The sequence below is a fragment of the Canis lupus genome, chromosome 21 (assembly GCF_011100685.1).
Source record: "Canis lupus familiaris isolate Mischka breed German Shepherd chromosome 21, alternate assembly UU_Cfam_GSD_1.0, whole genome shotgun sequence".
Taxonomy (NCBI): domain Eukaryota; kingdom Metazoa; phylum Chordata; class Mammalia; order Carnivora; family Canidae; genus Canis; species Canis lupus.
In genome coordinates this window covers 28,951,581-28,968,915 of record NC_049242.1, presented here as the reverse complement: position 1 = coordinate 28,968,915, position 17,335 = coordinate 28,951,581, and the positions used below count along the sequence as shown (strand labels likewise).

Genomic DNA, 17,335 nt, shown 5'->3' with positions numbered 1-17,335 from the left:
GCAACCTAGGGTTGTTACCTGTGCTTCGAATTGACTGGCTATAGACTGGGATTCCCACGACCCATTCCTTGGACTTCAGACACAGGAAGCACCTTATGGGGTGGAGATATAGCACCCCACATATCTTCAAACAGCAGTTTGAGGTGTGCTATGCAGAACTTGAGGGAGTTGGGCACAGAAGGGATTGTGGGACCTCATCTGAGGTTCCACAATTACATAGAGGGGCAGAAAGTCAAATAACCCCACCTGGGACCCAGATCTCATTCAGTGATACCTCCTATCCTCTACACTCCTTCAGGGTGTGCATCTTGGAGGTTCTCCATGAACCAGCACCGAGGTGGAGAATGCCTTCACATTCTGTTCCACACAATAAATATACTGGCATTTGCTTCCAACAACTCAAGCATACTCATAGACTGGATGGCCCTTGGACCTACTTCCAGTCCATGACAAGCAGGTGACCCTAGTTTTGCTTAAAGAGACCACATGCAATTCATGTTATAGTTCTAAAGAATGGAATAAGATGGGGGACCTGAGTTACTCATTAAATTGAGCGTCTGACTATTGGTTTCAGCTCAAGTCATGATCTCATGGGTCGTGAGATGGAGCTTATGTGGGGCTTCATGATCAGTGGGGAGTCTGATTGAGATTTTCTCCCTCTGCCCCGACTCACTCATGCTCTCACTCTTTCTCTCTAAAATAAATAAATAAATCTTTAAAAAATTAAAAAATAAAAGAATGGGACGAGAAGCCATGTAACTACCTGAGCAGTAGAAATTGCATCATAGGAAGAGAATAAAGAAGCCAAGACCTCCGATGAAATGTATAGGATGACCTGGATAACCAGAGCCCTGTGATGGTGAGAGTGTTGGTGTGATCACAGTCCTCATCAGTAAACTAGGTCACCATCTGAGACTTACCTCCACATTTGCAAGTTACAGATCCAGACAGAGTGATAAATGTTCTATTTAATGGACTGAATAGAAGAAGATGCAAGCAGCAAACATCTGCTGAGCTTCTTTTAAACTAGGAAGATTTCTTTTAAAAAATATTTTATTTATTTATTTGAGAGAGAGAGAGAGAGAATGTATACAAGCAAAGGGAGCAGCAGGCAGAGGGAGAGGGAGAAGCAGGCTTCCCGCTGAGTGAGGAACCCTATTTTGGGCTTGATCCCAGGACTCCTGGATCATGACCTGAACCAATGGCAGACACTTAACCAACTGAGCCACCCAGGCGCCCTTAGACCAAGAAGGTTTCTAAGGTCAAAAGAAGAATACTGAGTATTGTCATTTATAGAATGTAATGTGGAAAACAGCCCAGATGTTCCTAGACAGCTTTTCATAGATACATAAATGAGCCAAATGGTTGCTTCAAATTCCTTTAGACTTAAAGAGGCAAGCAAAGGTATTATTACTGAAAGCATATTGTCCACTTATTAAGGCAATAACCTCATTATAAGGTATATTTGTGATAGAGCCAAGATCATTAAATAGCAACATTGTTTCAAAAAATGCTTCTTTACTCACATGTTAAAGGCCAGGCACAGTGCTAGTATTCTATTGAAATTACTATGGGTATACCTTCTCTACAGTATATAAGGTCTGAGCAGTATAAATATGCAAGGTACATTTCCGGCATGCTTGAAAACTTCAGATATAATTTATTTTTTATTTATTCTGGTAACATCCATAATTCATGTGGTATTTAGACTATGAACAATATGAAAGTCTTCGTATAAAATTGTTCTTTAATAAAATTATGATCTATTTTAGAGTAAAACATTTTAGGATATGACAATTCATTGAAACATAAAGAGATGATTAGTATGTAAACATATACAAATATAATCATTTATTAACTCATTTCTTAACTTCTTTGGGGTATATCTGGTATATTTCAGGTCCTATGTTAGAGATTAAAGAGTATAAACGTGAATAAGACATGGTCCCTGGCCATGAGTTGTTTAGAATCTGGTGGAGGAGACAAACTACCCAACCAAATGGATATTAAAGTACATTCCAAGTACAGTGGAGACATAAAGTGAGTATAGAACAGTGCTACTTAGGGTTCAAGAAAAGTCTTAGACAAAATATTTATTCAGGCTCTGGTTTATACTCATGATGCTTTGAACCTAAACACTGAATTTTGTATTTATTTTTGCTGAGTAAAAATAATATGAGTAAATAAACTATGTGTATTACTATATAATTTTTAGAGCAGTTTAATTTATTCACTCTTAAAAACAAACATAGGGCTTCTAGCTCTACCCAAGACTCAGGACTTAATAAATCAGAGATCAGTGTCCCAGTTTACAGATAAGAAAATTAAGACCGAGAGGTTCAGTTCACTTACTCAAGAAGTCACCTCTCTAGATGGGTTAAGTAACCTTATTGTGGTGATGTTTTCACAATATGTACATGCAGCAAATCATCATATTATAGAACTTGAACTTATACAACATTGTATGTCAATTTCAATTATCTCAATAAAGCTGGAGGAATGAAAAAAAAATAAAGAAAAAGATATCACCTCTAATTTATGCTTCTCTCTATAGGGGGAATTATGTGGTATAGAGGGAGAGGAAATGTTTCCTGACATGAGATTCTGATTTAAGAAAATGTATTAAGGGGTGCCTGAGTGGCTCAGTTGGTTAAGCATTGACTCTTGATTTCAGCTAAGATCCTGATCTCAGGGTTGTGATTTCAAACCTTCAATAGGCTCCACAATGGGCATAGAGTCTACTTAAGAAAAACAAAAAACAAAATGTATTATTAGTTTATAAGTTCATTCATTAATTTATTCACTTATGATTTTCTTCTCTTTTACATTGGTCCTTATTTATTTATCCATTTTTCACTTATTCCTCAACTGTTGCTCTATTATCATCAGACATTATCTGAATGGAGGGCCTATAGTCTGTCTGATGTGGATGGACAGAGTCATTGACAAAGTTGCTGCTTTAAGGAGCTTAGATTCCATGAGGGGAAAGCAAATAGATCTGAAAGAGGGAAAGGTCATAGGAGAGATATAAGCACAGGGGTGTCAAATTCAGTACAGGTAAAAAAAAAATAAAATAAAAAATAATAATAAAAATAAAAAATAAATTTAAAAAATTTAAAAAGATAAAAAAATTCAGTAGAGGTTGACAAAACCAGAGGTTGACAAAACCTACATATTTCAGGATCTCCCATATGCAAAGAACATACCAAGAATCCTAAAGTCTAATACTGACTACTTAAATATTGTAGCTGTTGGGTTAGTCAGGGATCTCCAGAGAAACAGAACCAATAGGATATATATATAAAGGGATTTATTATATTTATTAGAAGGAATTGCTTCTCACAATTATGGAGACCCAGAATTCCAGACCCAAGGGAACTGATGATATAGTTTCAGCCCAGATTTAAAGACCTGAGAACCAGGAAAACCAATGGTATAAGTTTCAGGCCAAGCCTAAGACCAAAAGCAAAAGAAGACTAATGACCTTACTTAGAGACAATCAGAGATTTCTTTCTTTCATACTTGGACTTTTATTCTATTCAGGAATTCAATGGGTTGGATGAGGCCCACCTACATTGAGAAAGGTGATATACCTTACTCAGTTTACCAATTTGAATTCTAATCTCATCCAGAGACATCCTCACAGATACATGCAGAAATAATGTTTAACCAGATATCTAGACACTTTGTGGCCCGGTCAAGTTCATATGTAATATTAACTATCACAGCTGCCAGACTTTAAAACTTGACTTCTCATACAGCATGATGGGGAGAGCTCTGGCTCTTGACAACATCAGAAACTAATCACCTGAGCTAAACTCGTATACCTCTTTGCCCCTGTCTTTTTCAGAATTGTACAGGCCCATAACCAGAAGTCCAAGTATCATGTCACCCAATATCTGGAAGATCATTCCCTGCTCCTCCAGAAAATAATCTCACCCTGTAGTGATATTTGACATTCTTTGGGCTATTCTTGAAAAAAGACCATTTTTCTGTGTCTCAAGGCCATAGAAACAGTTGATTAATAGATAAGATCCAAAGTGGTCCTGGCAGGTGTTGGCCCAATATATCAGACTAAATGATTAATCATTGATTCTATAACTTAAAGTGTGGTGCTAGCTATCTCTGGATTAATTCTCTTCTCCTCTGGTGTCTGAACGGTTATACCTCCAACACCAAATCTTCCAGGGCTTCTAGCTCTACCCAAGACTCAGGACTTAAGCCTAAAGAGCATCTTGAAGAGCCTGCGACGTATCTCCTTTGTCTTGATGGAATAGATAATAGGATTGAGCATGGGAGGCACAAAGAGGTAGAGAATTGACATGAGGATATGGACAGCATGAGGCAGACCAGCACCAAAGCGATGAACAATGGACACACACACCATGAGTACATAGAAGATGAGCACAGCTAGGATGTGGGACACACATGTGTTCAGTGTCTTGATAAGCTCCTCTCGGGAAGCAATGGCAATCACTGATCGTAAGATTAGTACATAAGAGATGAATATGAGTGCAGAGTCCAGGCCAAAGGTGAATAGCACAATGGAAAGTCCATAGTGGCTATTGAGGGAGACATCAGTACATGCCAGCTTAATCATATCCACGTGAAGGCAGTAGGCATGGGAGAGGATATTCTGGGGGTGACAGAAGGGCAGTCTGTGCAGCAGCAGTGGGAAGACAAGGATGAGGGCAAAGCTTCGGAGGACAATACACAGGCCCATTGCCACAATGCAGGCATTAGTGAGCACTGTAGCATAGCGCAGGGGGTTGCAGATGGCCACATAGCGATCGAAGCTCATAGCCAGAAGGATTCCAGACTCTGTCCAAGAGAAGAGATGGATGAAAAACATTTGGGCTAAGCAGGCATTAAAGGAAATCACCCGGGCATGGAAGCAAAGGGCAGCCAGCACAGTTGGCAATGTGGAAAAGGACACTCCCAAGTCATTGATTGAAAGGAGAGACAAGAAGTAATACATGGGCTGGTGCAAGCTCTGCTCCTCCTTAACAATGAGGAGGATCAAAGTGTTTCCCACAATGGAGACAGCATAGAATAGAAAGAGAGGGAAGGATAGCCAGGATTCCATGGACTCCATTCCTGGGAAGCCTGTCAGTATAAAGGTGGGAGCATCAGAGGCATTGATTCCGAAGGCACCCATGAGAAGTTGGGGACAGCCCCTTTTTTTGGAGAAATTACAACTTGTGTCTAAGACTACCGTTGTTCCTAGGGAGGAAAAGGAACACAAAAGTTTATAAATTGTTATTACACATGGATGTTCTTGCTAAAATACACTGGGAGGATGAGAATTAGACCAGGTTTTCTTGGGAGGCAGTTATGTGGCTTGAACTAGATTTCCCTAATCCAATTTCTACCCTGAGGTCTGTACATGGTCTACAGCCCACAATTCAGCTGGGATAGTCCATGCGGGACCCCGGGAAAATCAAAATGTCTCAGGAGGCATTGGAAAATACTAGTAAAGAGCATGGCACCAGAAAATCCTGGGTTTGAACTCCAGTGACATTAGATAAATTTATTTTTTATTATTATTATTTTTTATTTTTTTATTTTTTATTTATTTTTATTTTTATTTTATTTATTTTTTTAAGGATACAACATATTTATATATTATGAGCCAGGCATTGAGTAAATTTCTTTACATAATTGTCCCACTTAATTTTCACAACAATCTTATGTAGTATGTGGTATAATTTTTCCCATTTTACAGAAAAGCAGAAGTTAAGCAATTTGCCCTGGATCAGACAAAGAGCTGAGTTAAATTCAAGTTCTGAATTCTGATGCTTTCCCACTGCACAAGCCTGGGTCTCCTCTGCTGAAGAAGCCCTGACTTACAAGGTCTGTGAGGGCTGAAGATTTTTTTTTAATAAATTTATTTTTTTATTGGTGTTCAATTTGCCAGCATATAGAATAACACTCAGTGCTCATCCTGTCAAGTGCCCACCTCAGTGCTCGTCACCCTGTCACCTCCACCCCCCGCCCACCTCCCCTTCCACCACCCCTAGTTCGTTTCCCAGAGTTAGGAGTCTTTCATGTTCTGTCTCCTTTTCTGATATTTCCCACTTATTTTTTCTCCTTTCCCCTTTATTCCCTTTCACTATTTTTTATATTCCCCAAATGAATGAGACCATATAATGTTTGTCCATTTTTTTTTTTAGATAAATTTCTTAAACTCTATTCCCTGTTTCTTTACTTTTAAGACAGGGATAAAAGAGAACTGCTCTATGGGTATGGAGACATGCATACGTAAGATAGAAAGAGAGAAACAAAGAGAGGACAAGACAGCGAGAACTTGGACTTGGAACAGGTCCTGCCCACTGTAAGCATTATAGAAGCACTGACATTATTGTTATTATTTTAAAAGCATGTTTAGATGGAAGATAAATATTATATTGTGCTTTCCAAAAGCACAAAAGTTATTGAGTATATTCATAATAAACTTAAATATGTATTTTTAAACATTTGTTACCACAGAATAGATTGTGGTATGGACAAGCAGAAGTAACTTGCAAAAGTTTGAGAATTATTGAGAGAAAAATTATAACACTGAAAACATTCTATGCATTACCTTATTTTTTTTCTTTGTGTTGTTAAGGAATAACATTTTTTATTTCCATAACAGACCCTTGTTTTTCAACTCAGAGTGTGTTAAAGTTCAATAGGAGTAGACAATTAGAAAAACTGCCTTACACCAGCCCAGATGAGGTTGTGAGGAGGGGTGATAAATGAGTAATCTATGCATTTGCCATTCCTTGCGCTGTGGAATTTCAGAATCAACCATTTGGGGAGGGAGCTACATTTAGGAATATTTCATAATGCCCAAAACCCTTTGCATACTCTCTGATAGGGGGCTATACCTATTAGCTTTGGAATTTAGGCATTAGAGGCCCTCTACTTCTCATGGCTAGTTCCTAATACTTGAATGGAATTACTCACCACTGAGTAACTTATTATTTTATGTCCCTTTGGCTAAGGGGACTTTCTTTCTCTCTGCCATAAAGCCAGCAATACATCAATGAACAATCAGATTAGAGATACATGAGTCAGTCTCTTCTTGAGAACTCACCACTAGATTTCATTCCATCACGTCACATGTTCCACTCTAAGGAAGTCTAAAATTGTCTTAATTGTAAAAGCCTGGTGCTGCAGAAGGTCAGTTTCAGTATATCCTTCCTGTCCTACTTAGAGATGTTAGAGTTCAATTGAATGTCCTACTCTGTTCCTTATTTTCTGTGTTCATGCAAAGCAGAAGGTGGACCAGAAGATGAAGAGAGACATGATAAAGAGACAAAGAGAGAAGAATGGAAAGGCAGGGAAGAGATAGAGAGCAGGAAAGAGATAGAGATAAGGAGATAAAGAATATAGAGGAAATACTATGGAAATAGGAGAGTCAAGGGAGGGGAAAGGGAATTCCAGACCAGAGAATGAACTTTAGGAAGATAGTAATTAGAACATTATACATGGAGAGGAAGAAAGAAGACAAATAAGGCCAAGAACACTTCTTGAGAATATTGAGAACATCATATGCCAAATGCTCCACAAGGATGGGCTGTGTTTTCCCCAAGCTAGGCCAAGGCTGCCAAAGACCCTATACATACCACATTTCATGGGAGCTGCCTGTCAGGCTCTGAGCAGTAAAGTGGCTATGGTAAGCCATTAATTATCCTCCCGCCAAGCCCTGCTGGGAATAGATTATTCATGGTTGGATCCCGGTGGACACTCCTTACTGTCTGTTCCCATGGTTGATTCAGATCTGCTTGCCAAAGCCAAGGGAATAGCTCCTCTCCTCCCAGCTGAGCAGGGCTTACCTGCCCCGACACCGTGTCTTCATGGCTTCTGAGATCCTCTTAAGGGCATTCTAAGGTAGCTCTAGTAGATAAAGGGTGTGAGCGCCAGGGAGCCCAGTGTTAGTAAATGGTATGCTAAGAATATAGCTCATTCATCCTGATCTTCAGCCCCAAGATTTCTTTTTTCCACACCAAGTCCCCACTCCAGGGCTCTCTTCTTAGGGGACTTTGGAAGCCAGAATGCATGGCTGGCTTGGGTCATAGGTGATAGAAATCCAATAATCATCATCAGTGATACTGGGTGTTTGCAACGGTCCTTACACTCCATCAAGAACTTTATTAGATTTGTCTATTTCTATTCTAATAGCCACATTTAGAAAGAAATATCCAGGAGCACCTGGGTGGCTCACTGGTTGAGCATCTTCCTTCAGCTCAGGCTGCCTTGATCCCAGGGTCCTGGGATTGAGTCCTGTATCAAGGCTCCCCATGAGGAACCTGCTCCTCCCTTTGCCTATATCTCTGCCTCTCTTTGTGACTCTTATGAAAGAATAAATAAAATCTTAAGAAATAATGTCCACTTTCCATTTTACAGATGAGAAAAATGAGTGCCCAACGAGATAAATTAGGTCCAAACTTACAATACCACTGAGTGGCAGGGCTGCATCCAAACATAGACTGTTCCTTTATTAACTTAACATTTTCAGAAAACTTAGTAGAATTTTTCATCTAGCAATGACCCTGGAACATGCATCATCTACCTGTTAATCACTACCATTTTAATCTCCCCCCTGCCCCTTATCCTTTCTTTCATATTTGGTTGTCTTGTCTTTGCCTTTCTCTGTGCAATCTACCTCAAAAATAACTAGAGAAAACAGAAGAAGAAAAAGGATAAAATAAATTAAAACTGTTCTCTCTCATCCTATGACTGTAAACATCTGGCCTTCCCATAAGGCCACCAATGAATATCTGGGAGACAAACCTGACCCCTTCCTCAGTACCCCTAATCAAACCCAGGGCTTACATCTCCTTTATGTATGGTGTCACATCTATGGTGTTGCAAAAGCAGCTGCATCCCAGGCAGTGGAACTTTTAAGTTTCAAAGATGATGTGATTCTATAATTTCCTTTTTACAATTTTGCCATTACCATATAATTCACACTCCATAAAATTCATTTTTTAAGTGTACAAGTCAGTGATCTTTAGTGTATTTGCAAAGTTGTGCAGTCATCACAAATATCTAAGCACAGAACATTTTCATCACTCTAAAAAGAAGTTTCATTACTACTAGCAGTGACTCCCCCTTCTCATTTAACCTAGCCTCCTGGCAACAGCTCGTCCACTTTCTGTTGTTTTGGGCTTAACTATTTCGAACACTTCAACTAAATGTAATAAAATGTGCTGCTGATTGCATTTGGCTTTTTTCACTTAGCATGTTTTCAAGGTTCGTTATGTATCAGTGCTTCATTTCTGATATAATTTTCCATTGTATACACAGACCACATTTTGTCTATTAGTTATTTGATGGGTATTTGGATTATTCTAATTTTGGGGCTACAAATAATGCTTCTTTGAATGTTAATTGTATAAGCTTTTATGTGAAAATACGTCCTCAGTTCTTTAGAGTATTTACTACCCAAAAGTAAAATTACCCAGTCATCTGGTAGCTTTATGTTCAACTGCTTGAAGAAAAGCCAAATGGTTTTCCAAAGTGGCTTCATCAATTTACATTTCACCAGCAATGTTTGAGGATTCTGATTACTCCACATCTTTGCTAACATTTCTTATTTTCTGTTTTTTTTTTTTTTTAAATCTTGTTTTGTTTTCCTAATATGTGTGCAATGTTATCTCATAGTGGTCTTGGTTTGCATTTCCCAAATGACTGATGAAGCTGAATGTGTTTTCATGTGCTTAATGCCTCTTTGTATGTCTGTTTCTGCAGAAATGTCTATTCAAATCATTTTCCCATTTTTAAATTGGTTCATTTGACTTTTGGTTGTTGAGCTGTAAGAGATCTTTATATATTTTGGACAGGAAGATATTGTCAGATATATGATTGCAAATATCTTCTTCCATTTTGTGGGTTGTCTTTACAGTTTTATGACACTGTCTTTAGCACAGAAAGTTTGTGTTTTATTAAGTCCAATTTATCTATTTTTCTTTGGCTGCTTGTGCTTTTGGTATTATACCAAAACAACCAGTGTCTAATACACTAATAGTTTTCCTCTAATGGTGTTATAGTTTTACGCTTTACCCTTTATATTTTTAAATCTATTTTGAGTTAATTTTTGTATACAGGTTGAGAGGAGGATCCAACTTCTGCCTCTTTCATGTGGATATCCAATTATCCTAACAACATTTGTTGAAAATATTATTATTACCCATTAAACAGTCTTAGTACCACTGTTAAAAATCCACTGATCATATATAATATATATATGAGTTTACATATATATATGAGTTTACTTGTGAAATGTTAATTCTTTTCCATTATCCTATATGTTTACCCCTTACATCAGTACCATCCTGTCTCAATTAATCTAGATTTGTAATAGAGAGAGTAGACAGCATGGGAATCTGAGGTACTGTTTCCAGTCAGTAGCAGAATTTTGGAGAAAGCTCAGGCGTGGACAATAAGAACCAAAAAGAGTTTTCTGATTTCACTAGGAACGATAGGCAAAGGCCCACTATTTTCTAGTCCTGCTTCCTTATTAAGGGCACTGACATTATCAGCTGTGGCCTGAACATTTCTAGGCATCATTAATTATTTTACCTAAACTATGTTGTCCAATTAGTTGTCGCATCTTGTAACATTCCTTCAAATTGTTTTGGCATATCATCAATACCATATCTGCCTTAAAGTAGACCTTCAACATCTGAATTACTAAGAGACTACTTATTGGCCCCTGCACAAAAATCTGCCACCACCCAGTCATTCCGTCCCTCTATCAACAGAGTGATTTTTAAAAACCAAATCTTCCTGCTTAATTTCTTCAAAACAGACAGTTCTCCCTTATTTTAAAAGCTAAATAATGACAGAGGTATGTATAATTCTTTAGGTATTCTATCTACTTCTCATGACCTATTAACTTTTAACCTGGAACATCTAATTCCTTCTAGTCCTCAAATCTTATAAGGGGAAGTGCAACCTTCTACAGTTTAGGGAAAGTGGATACACTGTGACCTACTAATGGACATGCTCAGGGGCCACCACCTCTTCTCATTGTCTCTTCATTCTTGTTCTTCATTAAGTACATAATGGACTATATTTTATTAATGTCACACTGCAAAACTATGCTTGGAAAGTCACCACTGACCTCAACACTACTAAATACAATAGACTCTCAGTCCAGAGACAGATACAATTGACTTTACTTCTTTCTTGATTTTTTTTTTCTCCTTTCTTGGACCAATGATGGCACTCTTTCTAGGTCCTCCTCATATCTTGATCCTCATATCAGTTTCCTTTACAAATGGCTCTCCCTCTGTTGTCTCCTATTAACACTACCCATCGTTCTTTTCTAAGCTAGCTTCAGTTTTGACTCTATATACTCTCTCTGAATGACCATGGAAAACCAACCAGATTTTCGCTATCTTTGAAACACATTAATCAAATAATCTGTATATTCTGCTCTAATTTATTTCTTTTCCAAATGACTACCTGGCATGTTTATTTGACTGTGTCATGGGAATTTTAAAATCAAAATGCCCAAAATATGAATATAAATTTTTTTCTCCATAGATTCCTCTTCTCAGTGCATAACATGAATTTGATAGCTAAGCCAGAAACCTAACTATCATTCCACACTATCATCCTTTCTCTCATGCATTCTTTGCATCTAAGAAGTCACTAAATTCTAAACATCTGTTTAGTACAAATAGTGCAGCAAGCTCTAAGAGAGCAGTAGGTATTTGAAATGGCAGTTAAGAGGAATGACATAGAAAATTAACTTTATTGAAATGGCAGTTAAAAGGAATAACATAGAAAATTAACTTTGTCAAATAAAATAATTGCTTGGTAAAGCTAAAGTATGAAGCTGTAAATTTACATTGTATTAACCTGTGGATATTTGTGATTTTTTTTCTCTAGAGTATCAAGCCATCTTAGAGCTAACATCAGAAAAGCTAGGTGACAAGAATGGTTCAGGACAGATACCACCAAGGAGCTTGATGATGGAAGAACAAATCCTAAGTTGCCATAAAAACCATATCTGATAGAAAGAAATTTGAAAAAAGAGAAATAGAGAGATCAGTTTTTATGATATTAATTTTAACTATGTTAGTATTATGATTATAAACTTAGCCATAAAAATTCAGTCATGTGAGAAAAAAATTTAATTCAATTTCATGCATTCTCCTGTTCTTTTTTGGTGCATTACCCCTCCTATAAACAACAATTAGAGGGGTAATTTCAATAACTGATTCAGGGCAAACCACTTTATTAATTACATCACCACATAACACCTAGAGTTTTCTTTCCTTGTGTTACACATATTTATTTTAAGAATAACATGTGGCTTTAAATTGCATTATTTTGGCAGTATCTGGAAGTTCTAAAATTGAATATATTGTTGAGCTCTGCCAATGGGAGCCATTAGATGTAGACAGGAGGTCAGAAGAAGGAATTTACTTTTCCTGTTAGCTTTCTGCTCCTGTCATTGTCACTCAAGCAACTGTCTTATCCTTAGCAACAGCAGTTGATTCTGACAAAAGCAACTGGTTCCACTCTGTTTGTTTTGTTTTTTTCTTTTCCCACACTTACCTCCAAATAGTCTTGTCATATAATTCACATTTACCAGCTCCAGCTCTCAGTGGTCCATTCTTGAAAGTCTGGGCCCTAGCTCTGTGGGCACTCTCCTTTAAGCTTCTATAACCAGAATCTCCTTTTTCACACCAGAAATTAATTCCAGCACTTACTGAATCTCTATGAAGGCAGTGTGCCAGGGTATTCAAACTCCTTCCACTCATAGCTATTGGTATAAAAACAAAGGTTCCCAGAACTTAGTTTTATAAAAATTAACTAAGGGTGAACCTTGTCTCATATCATCGATATTGATTTTTTAATATATAAATTCACTGAAGGAAAAATAAGAAAACCCACATAAATTCTATTAAAAGCTTTATATTAAAAATAGGCTTATGTTCAATAATTTATGAAATTAAAGGTTTTTTATATTGTTTGTATTAATGTGTACTTAAAATAATTGTTATTGTAGAACATCTTAGTACTCAGAGCCTAATGATTAAAAAAAATAAAGAATTCATTTGCATACAAATTTTCATTGCAAACACTGAAAGAAGAGTGATCATCACAAGATATTTAAGCGCAGAAATTAATATGTAGGAGAATGGACCAACTTCAGGAAGACAAAGCAACAATGTTAAATTTATGACTTTTTTTTTTTTGGAGTTCGATTTGCCAACATATAGCATAACACCCAGGGCTCATCCCATCAAGTGCCCCCCTCAGTGCCCGTCACCCAGTCACCCCCACCCCCCACCCACCTCCCTTTCCACCACCCCTTGTTCGTTTCCCAGAGTTAAGAGTTTCTCATGTTCTGTCACCCTCTCTGATATTTCCCACGGATTTTCACTCCTTTCCCCTTTATTCCCTTTCACTATTTTTTATATTCCCCTAATGAATGAGGGGAATATAACGTATGTCCTTCTCCGATTGACTTATTTCACTCAGCATAATACCCTCCAGTTCTATCCATGTTGAAGCAAATGATGGGTATTTGTCGTTTCTAATGGCTGAGGAATATTCCATTGTATACATAAACCACATCTTCTTTATCCATTCATCTTTTGATGGACACTGAGGCTCCTTCCACAGGTTGGCTATTGTGGACATTGCTGCTAGAAACATCGGGGTGTAGGTGTCCCGGTGTTTCACTGCATCTGTATCTTTGGGGTAAATCCCCAGCAGTGCATTGCTGGATCGTAGGGCAGGTCTATTTTTAACTCTTTGAGGAACCTCCACACAGTTTTCCAGAGTGGCTGCACCAGTTCACATTCCCACCAACAGTGCAAGAGCGTTCCCCTTTATCCACATCCTCTCCAACATTTGTTGCTTCCTGCCTTGTTAATTTTCCCCATTCTTACTGGTGTGAGGGACCTCATTATGGTTTTGATTTGTATTTCCCTGATGTTAAGTGATGCAGAGCATTTTCTCATGTGCTTGTTGGCTATGTCTATGTCTTCCTCTGTGAGGTTTCTGTTCATGTCTTTTGCCCATTTCATGATTGGATTGTTTTTTTCTTTGGTGTTGAGTTTAATAAGTTCTTTATAGATCTTGGATACTAGCCCTTTCTCTGACAGGTCATTTGCAAATATCTTCTCCCATCTGTAGGTTGTCTTTTAGTTTTGTTGACTGTTTCTTATGCTGTGCAAAAGCTTCTTATCTTGATGAAGTCCCAATAATTCATTTTACTTTTGTTTCTCTTGCCTTCATGGATGTATCTTGCAAGAAGTTGCTGTGGCCAAGTTCAAGCGTTCAACTCTTGATTTTAGCTCAGATTATGATCAACTCTTGATCACAATCTCATGGTCCTGAGACTGAGCCCCATATGGGCTCCATGTTCAGCACAGAGTCTGCTTTGGATTCTCTGTTTCTCCCTCTGCCCCACTGCCTCCTCCCACTCTTACTCTCTCTCTAAAAAGCAAAAAATTATGAGAGCTATGGAAACCTTGTTCATTTATTTTTAAATGGATAATAAATGAGAGGCAGAAAATTTCAAGTCTGTTTACATTCCATAGGATACACTTAAAAGGCTGATGTATTTTTATCTTAAAAATATCAGTATTCATACTATACTGTATGTTATATCTTTTTCTAATATTTAAATATTAAATGACAATTTTTAGATGTCAACATTTTTGAAGAAGTATATACTATTTCAAAAATTTTTGGAAAGTACGTAGGCAAAAAAGTTTGAAGACCACTGGTTTGTATTTACATGAGAGAAGGTGTGCCTAGGTGGCTCTGTAGATTGAGATCTTACCTCTTGGTTTCAGTTCAGGACATAATCTTGGGGTGGTGAGATTGAGCTCCATATGGGGCTCCTTGATCAGCATGGGGTCTGCTTGAGATTCTCCCTCTCCCTCTGCCCTTCCCTGACTGTCTTGTGTGTGCTCACTCTCTTTCTTTTTTTCTCTCAAATAAATACATCTTTAAAAAGAGAGAGAAGACAAGCATGAATAAAGGAAAAGAGTACGGCACTCAGAAGGCTTTGATGCAAACCATGGTGTCAAGTCTCGATAGATGGGTAATGTCATAGAATCTGAGTGCATCTGGCTAGAGAACTGATGGCTTCACTCCTAAGATGAGCTCTGTGGGTGTGAAATCTGCAGAGTAGCATAATGCCTGTGCTCAGAAGAGTCCTGTGTTAGATTTAGTATACTGCTGCCATGTTCCTAAAATTCTTACTAACTTATTTTTGAACTTATGAAGTCTAATGAGACAATGGAGCCTAAGCCTCTCCACCACCATTTCTTACCACCATATTTATATATATGGCATTCACGATGCCATGTGTACACAAAATACCATGGACCACTACACATGGAAATTCAGAGACGTATCACAATTAAGAGTGAAAACAGAGAAAAAGAAGAAAAGGGAAGGAAAGGGAAAGTAAGAAGGGAAACATAAAACTTACTACATTTTATTTCAACTTTCCTTAAAATTCCCTATGGTAAATGTTCTTTCGTCATTTCTTTCTCTTCCTTCAACCTCTCCTTATTATCTCCCTAAGAATGAGCACCGTGAATCAAATCTCTAGAGAAAATAGCCTTGGGTTTTTATAATCAAGCATCAGAGAGAGAGTCAACAAGTAACCTCGCCTACAAAATCCCTTGATCAGAAAAGGCTGGAACTCAGAACTAAGCTGAAGATACTCAGTGAGCTCACAAAACTGAGGGCAGATTGGACTTTTGAACTCAGATTCCACACTCAGCCCCCATCATCCCCCAAATCACATCCATACACCCTGCACAAGAATACAGCTTTCACATCCCCAAAAAGAAAAACCACTGCATTCAGGCATATATCACCTGCACCAACTGTTTCTCTACCACATACTCTCCCGCACAGCCCCACATTCACATGTGACACCCATCACAGAGCTCCAGCCTCAGCATGCTCAATCTGTGAACACATGTCACTGGAAACAGGTATGTTTTTGAAATATTACAGAAAAAAATATGTGAAAAGAAAGAACTCAGAGTTCAATTATTAAAGCCTAGGTCTCCAAGGCATGATAGTTACCAAGAGCCAAGGCTGAGTGGGATGAATTTGGAAGGATGCCCACATTCCACCCAGAGTGTTGCTCCAGTTCAATGTCATTTTCCTATTGTTTCCCTGAAAAACAACCTTATTTGTACCTAGGCTTTCTGGTATCTTCAGAGTGGCAGAGTATCTCACAAAGTAGTAGCTTCCTTACAGTAATCTTTGGTAATCTTCCTTTACTGGCAAGAATAGGCTGGAAAGGGAGGACAGAAGAAGGTAATAGTGACTCCAGCTCTCTACCCCACCACCCATCCTTTTTTTCCTCCAGTGGCTGGGGCCATCAGTGAAAGTCCCCTGGAAAATAGGAGCAGCTTTCACTAGTATCTGTCTCTTTGAAGTCCAGATAATGAGTAAAGTGATTGCATTAGATACTGATATTGGGATATCTGGCAAGGAAAAGATAGGAATTCAAGTATTGGCCATATAAGTGAGGCTAAGTAAGGTGAAAACACCAAACTTTGAATCGGGACACTTAAGATGTAATTTCAAATCTGACAGTAACATACTTAGTGATCTGGAGTGCATTAGTTTATTTCTCTAAACTTGGACTTCCCCCTGGTAAAACAGAGGTAGAATAATTATAACACTCTATATCATTCCAATATGTGGATACAGGAAAAAGAGCTTGCACAAATGGGGAAGATGTTATTTTTGGTGTCCAAACATTTTAATCCCATATACTTAACTCTTTTTTTTTTTTTTTTTTTTTTTTTTTTTTTGCCCACAAAAAATTGTGTGAGAGAAGGAGGCCGGGTGCTGTCATTTCCAACTTATAAATGAGAAAAGTGAGTCTCAAAAACATTGTAGAACTTATCTAATGCTATATAGTGAATAGGTTGAGAAGCTGTGACTTGGATTCCAGATTCATTGTGCTTCATAAATGGAGACTGCCCAGGAGGGAAAATATTTTTCTCAAGAATCTGCAACATTTTTGTGACAGATTAGGACTAAAAGTTAGGAGTCCAGGTATCCTACAAAGGATTCTGTTAGGTATGCTTGGGGCTTGGAATGTGGAATCAAAACATTAATTTTGAGAATAGAAAATAGATGGAAAAATGGATTATATATGATACAGTATTCTAAGATTGAGAACAAGTTACAAACAATGTATGTTTTTCTCCGTCTAAAAAAAGATTGTTTCACAGAAAGGCCATTTTATATTAATGAACCAAGGACCTGATGTTACAGGGCAATCATACCATGACTCCACCACCTCTTGAATAGAACCCTTTACTCACCAAGCAGA

The 17,335-nt window shown here is 37.9% G+C and overlaps 1 protein-coding gene across 1 annotated transcript; it reads right to left on the bottom strand.

Annotated features, from left to right (window-relative positions):
* Positions 1–4,210: 4,210 nt before the first annotated feature.
* Positions 4,211–5,158, bottom strand: OR51A24 (olfactory receptor family 51 subfamily A member 24). The gene has a single exon (NM_001388705.1). The coding sequence runs from the start codon at positions 5,156–5,158 to the stop codon at positions 4,211–4,213; it is 948 nt and encodes a 315-aa protein (NP_001375634.1).
* Positions 5,159–17,335: the final 12,177 nt, after the last annotated feature.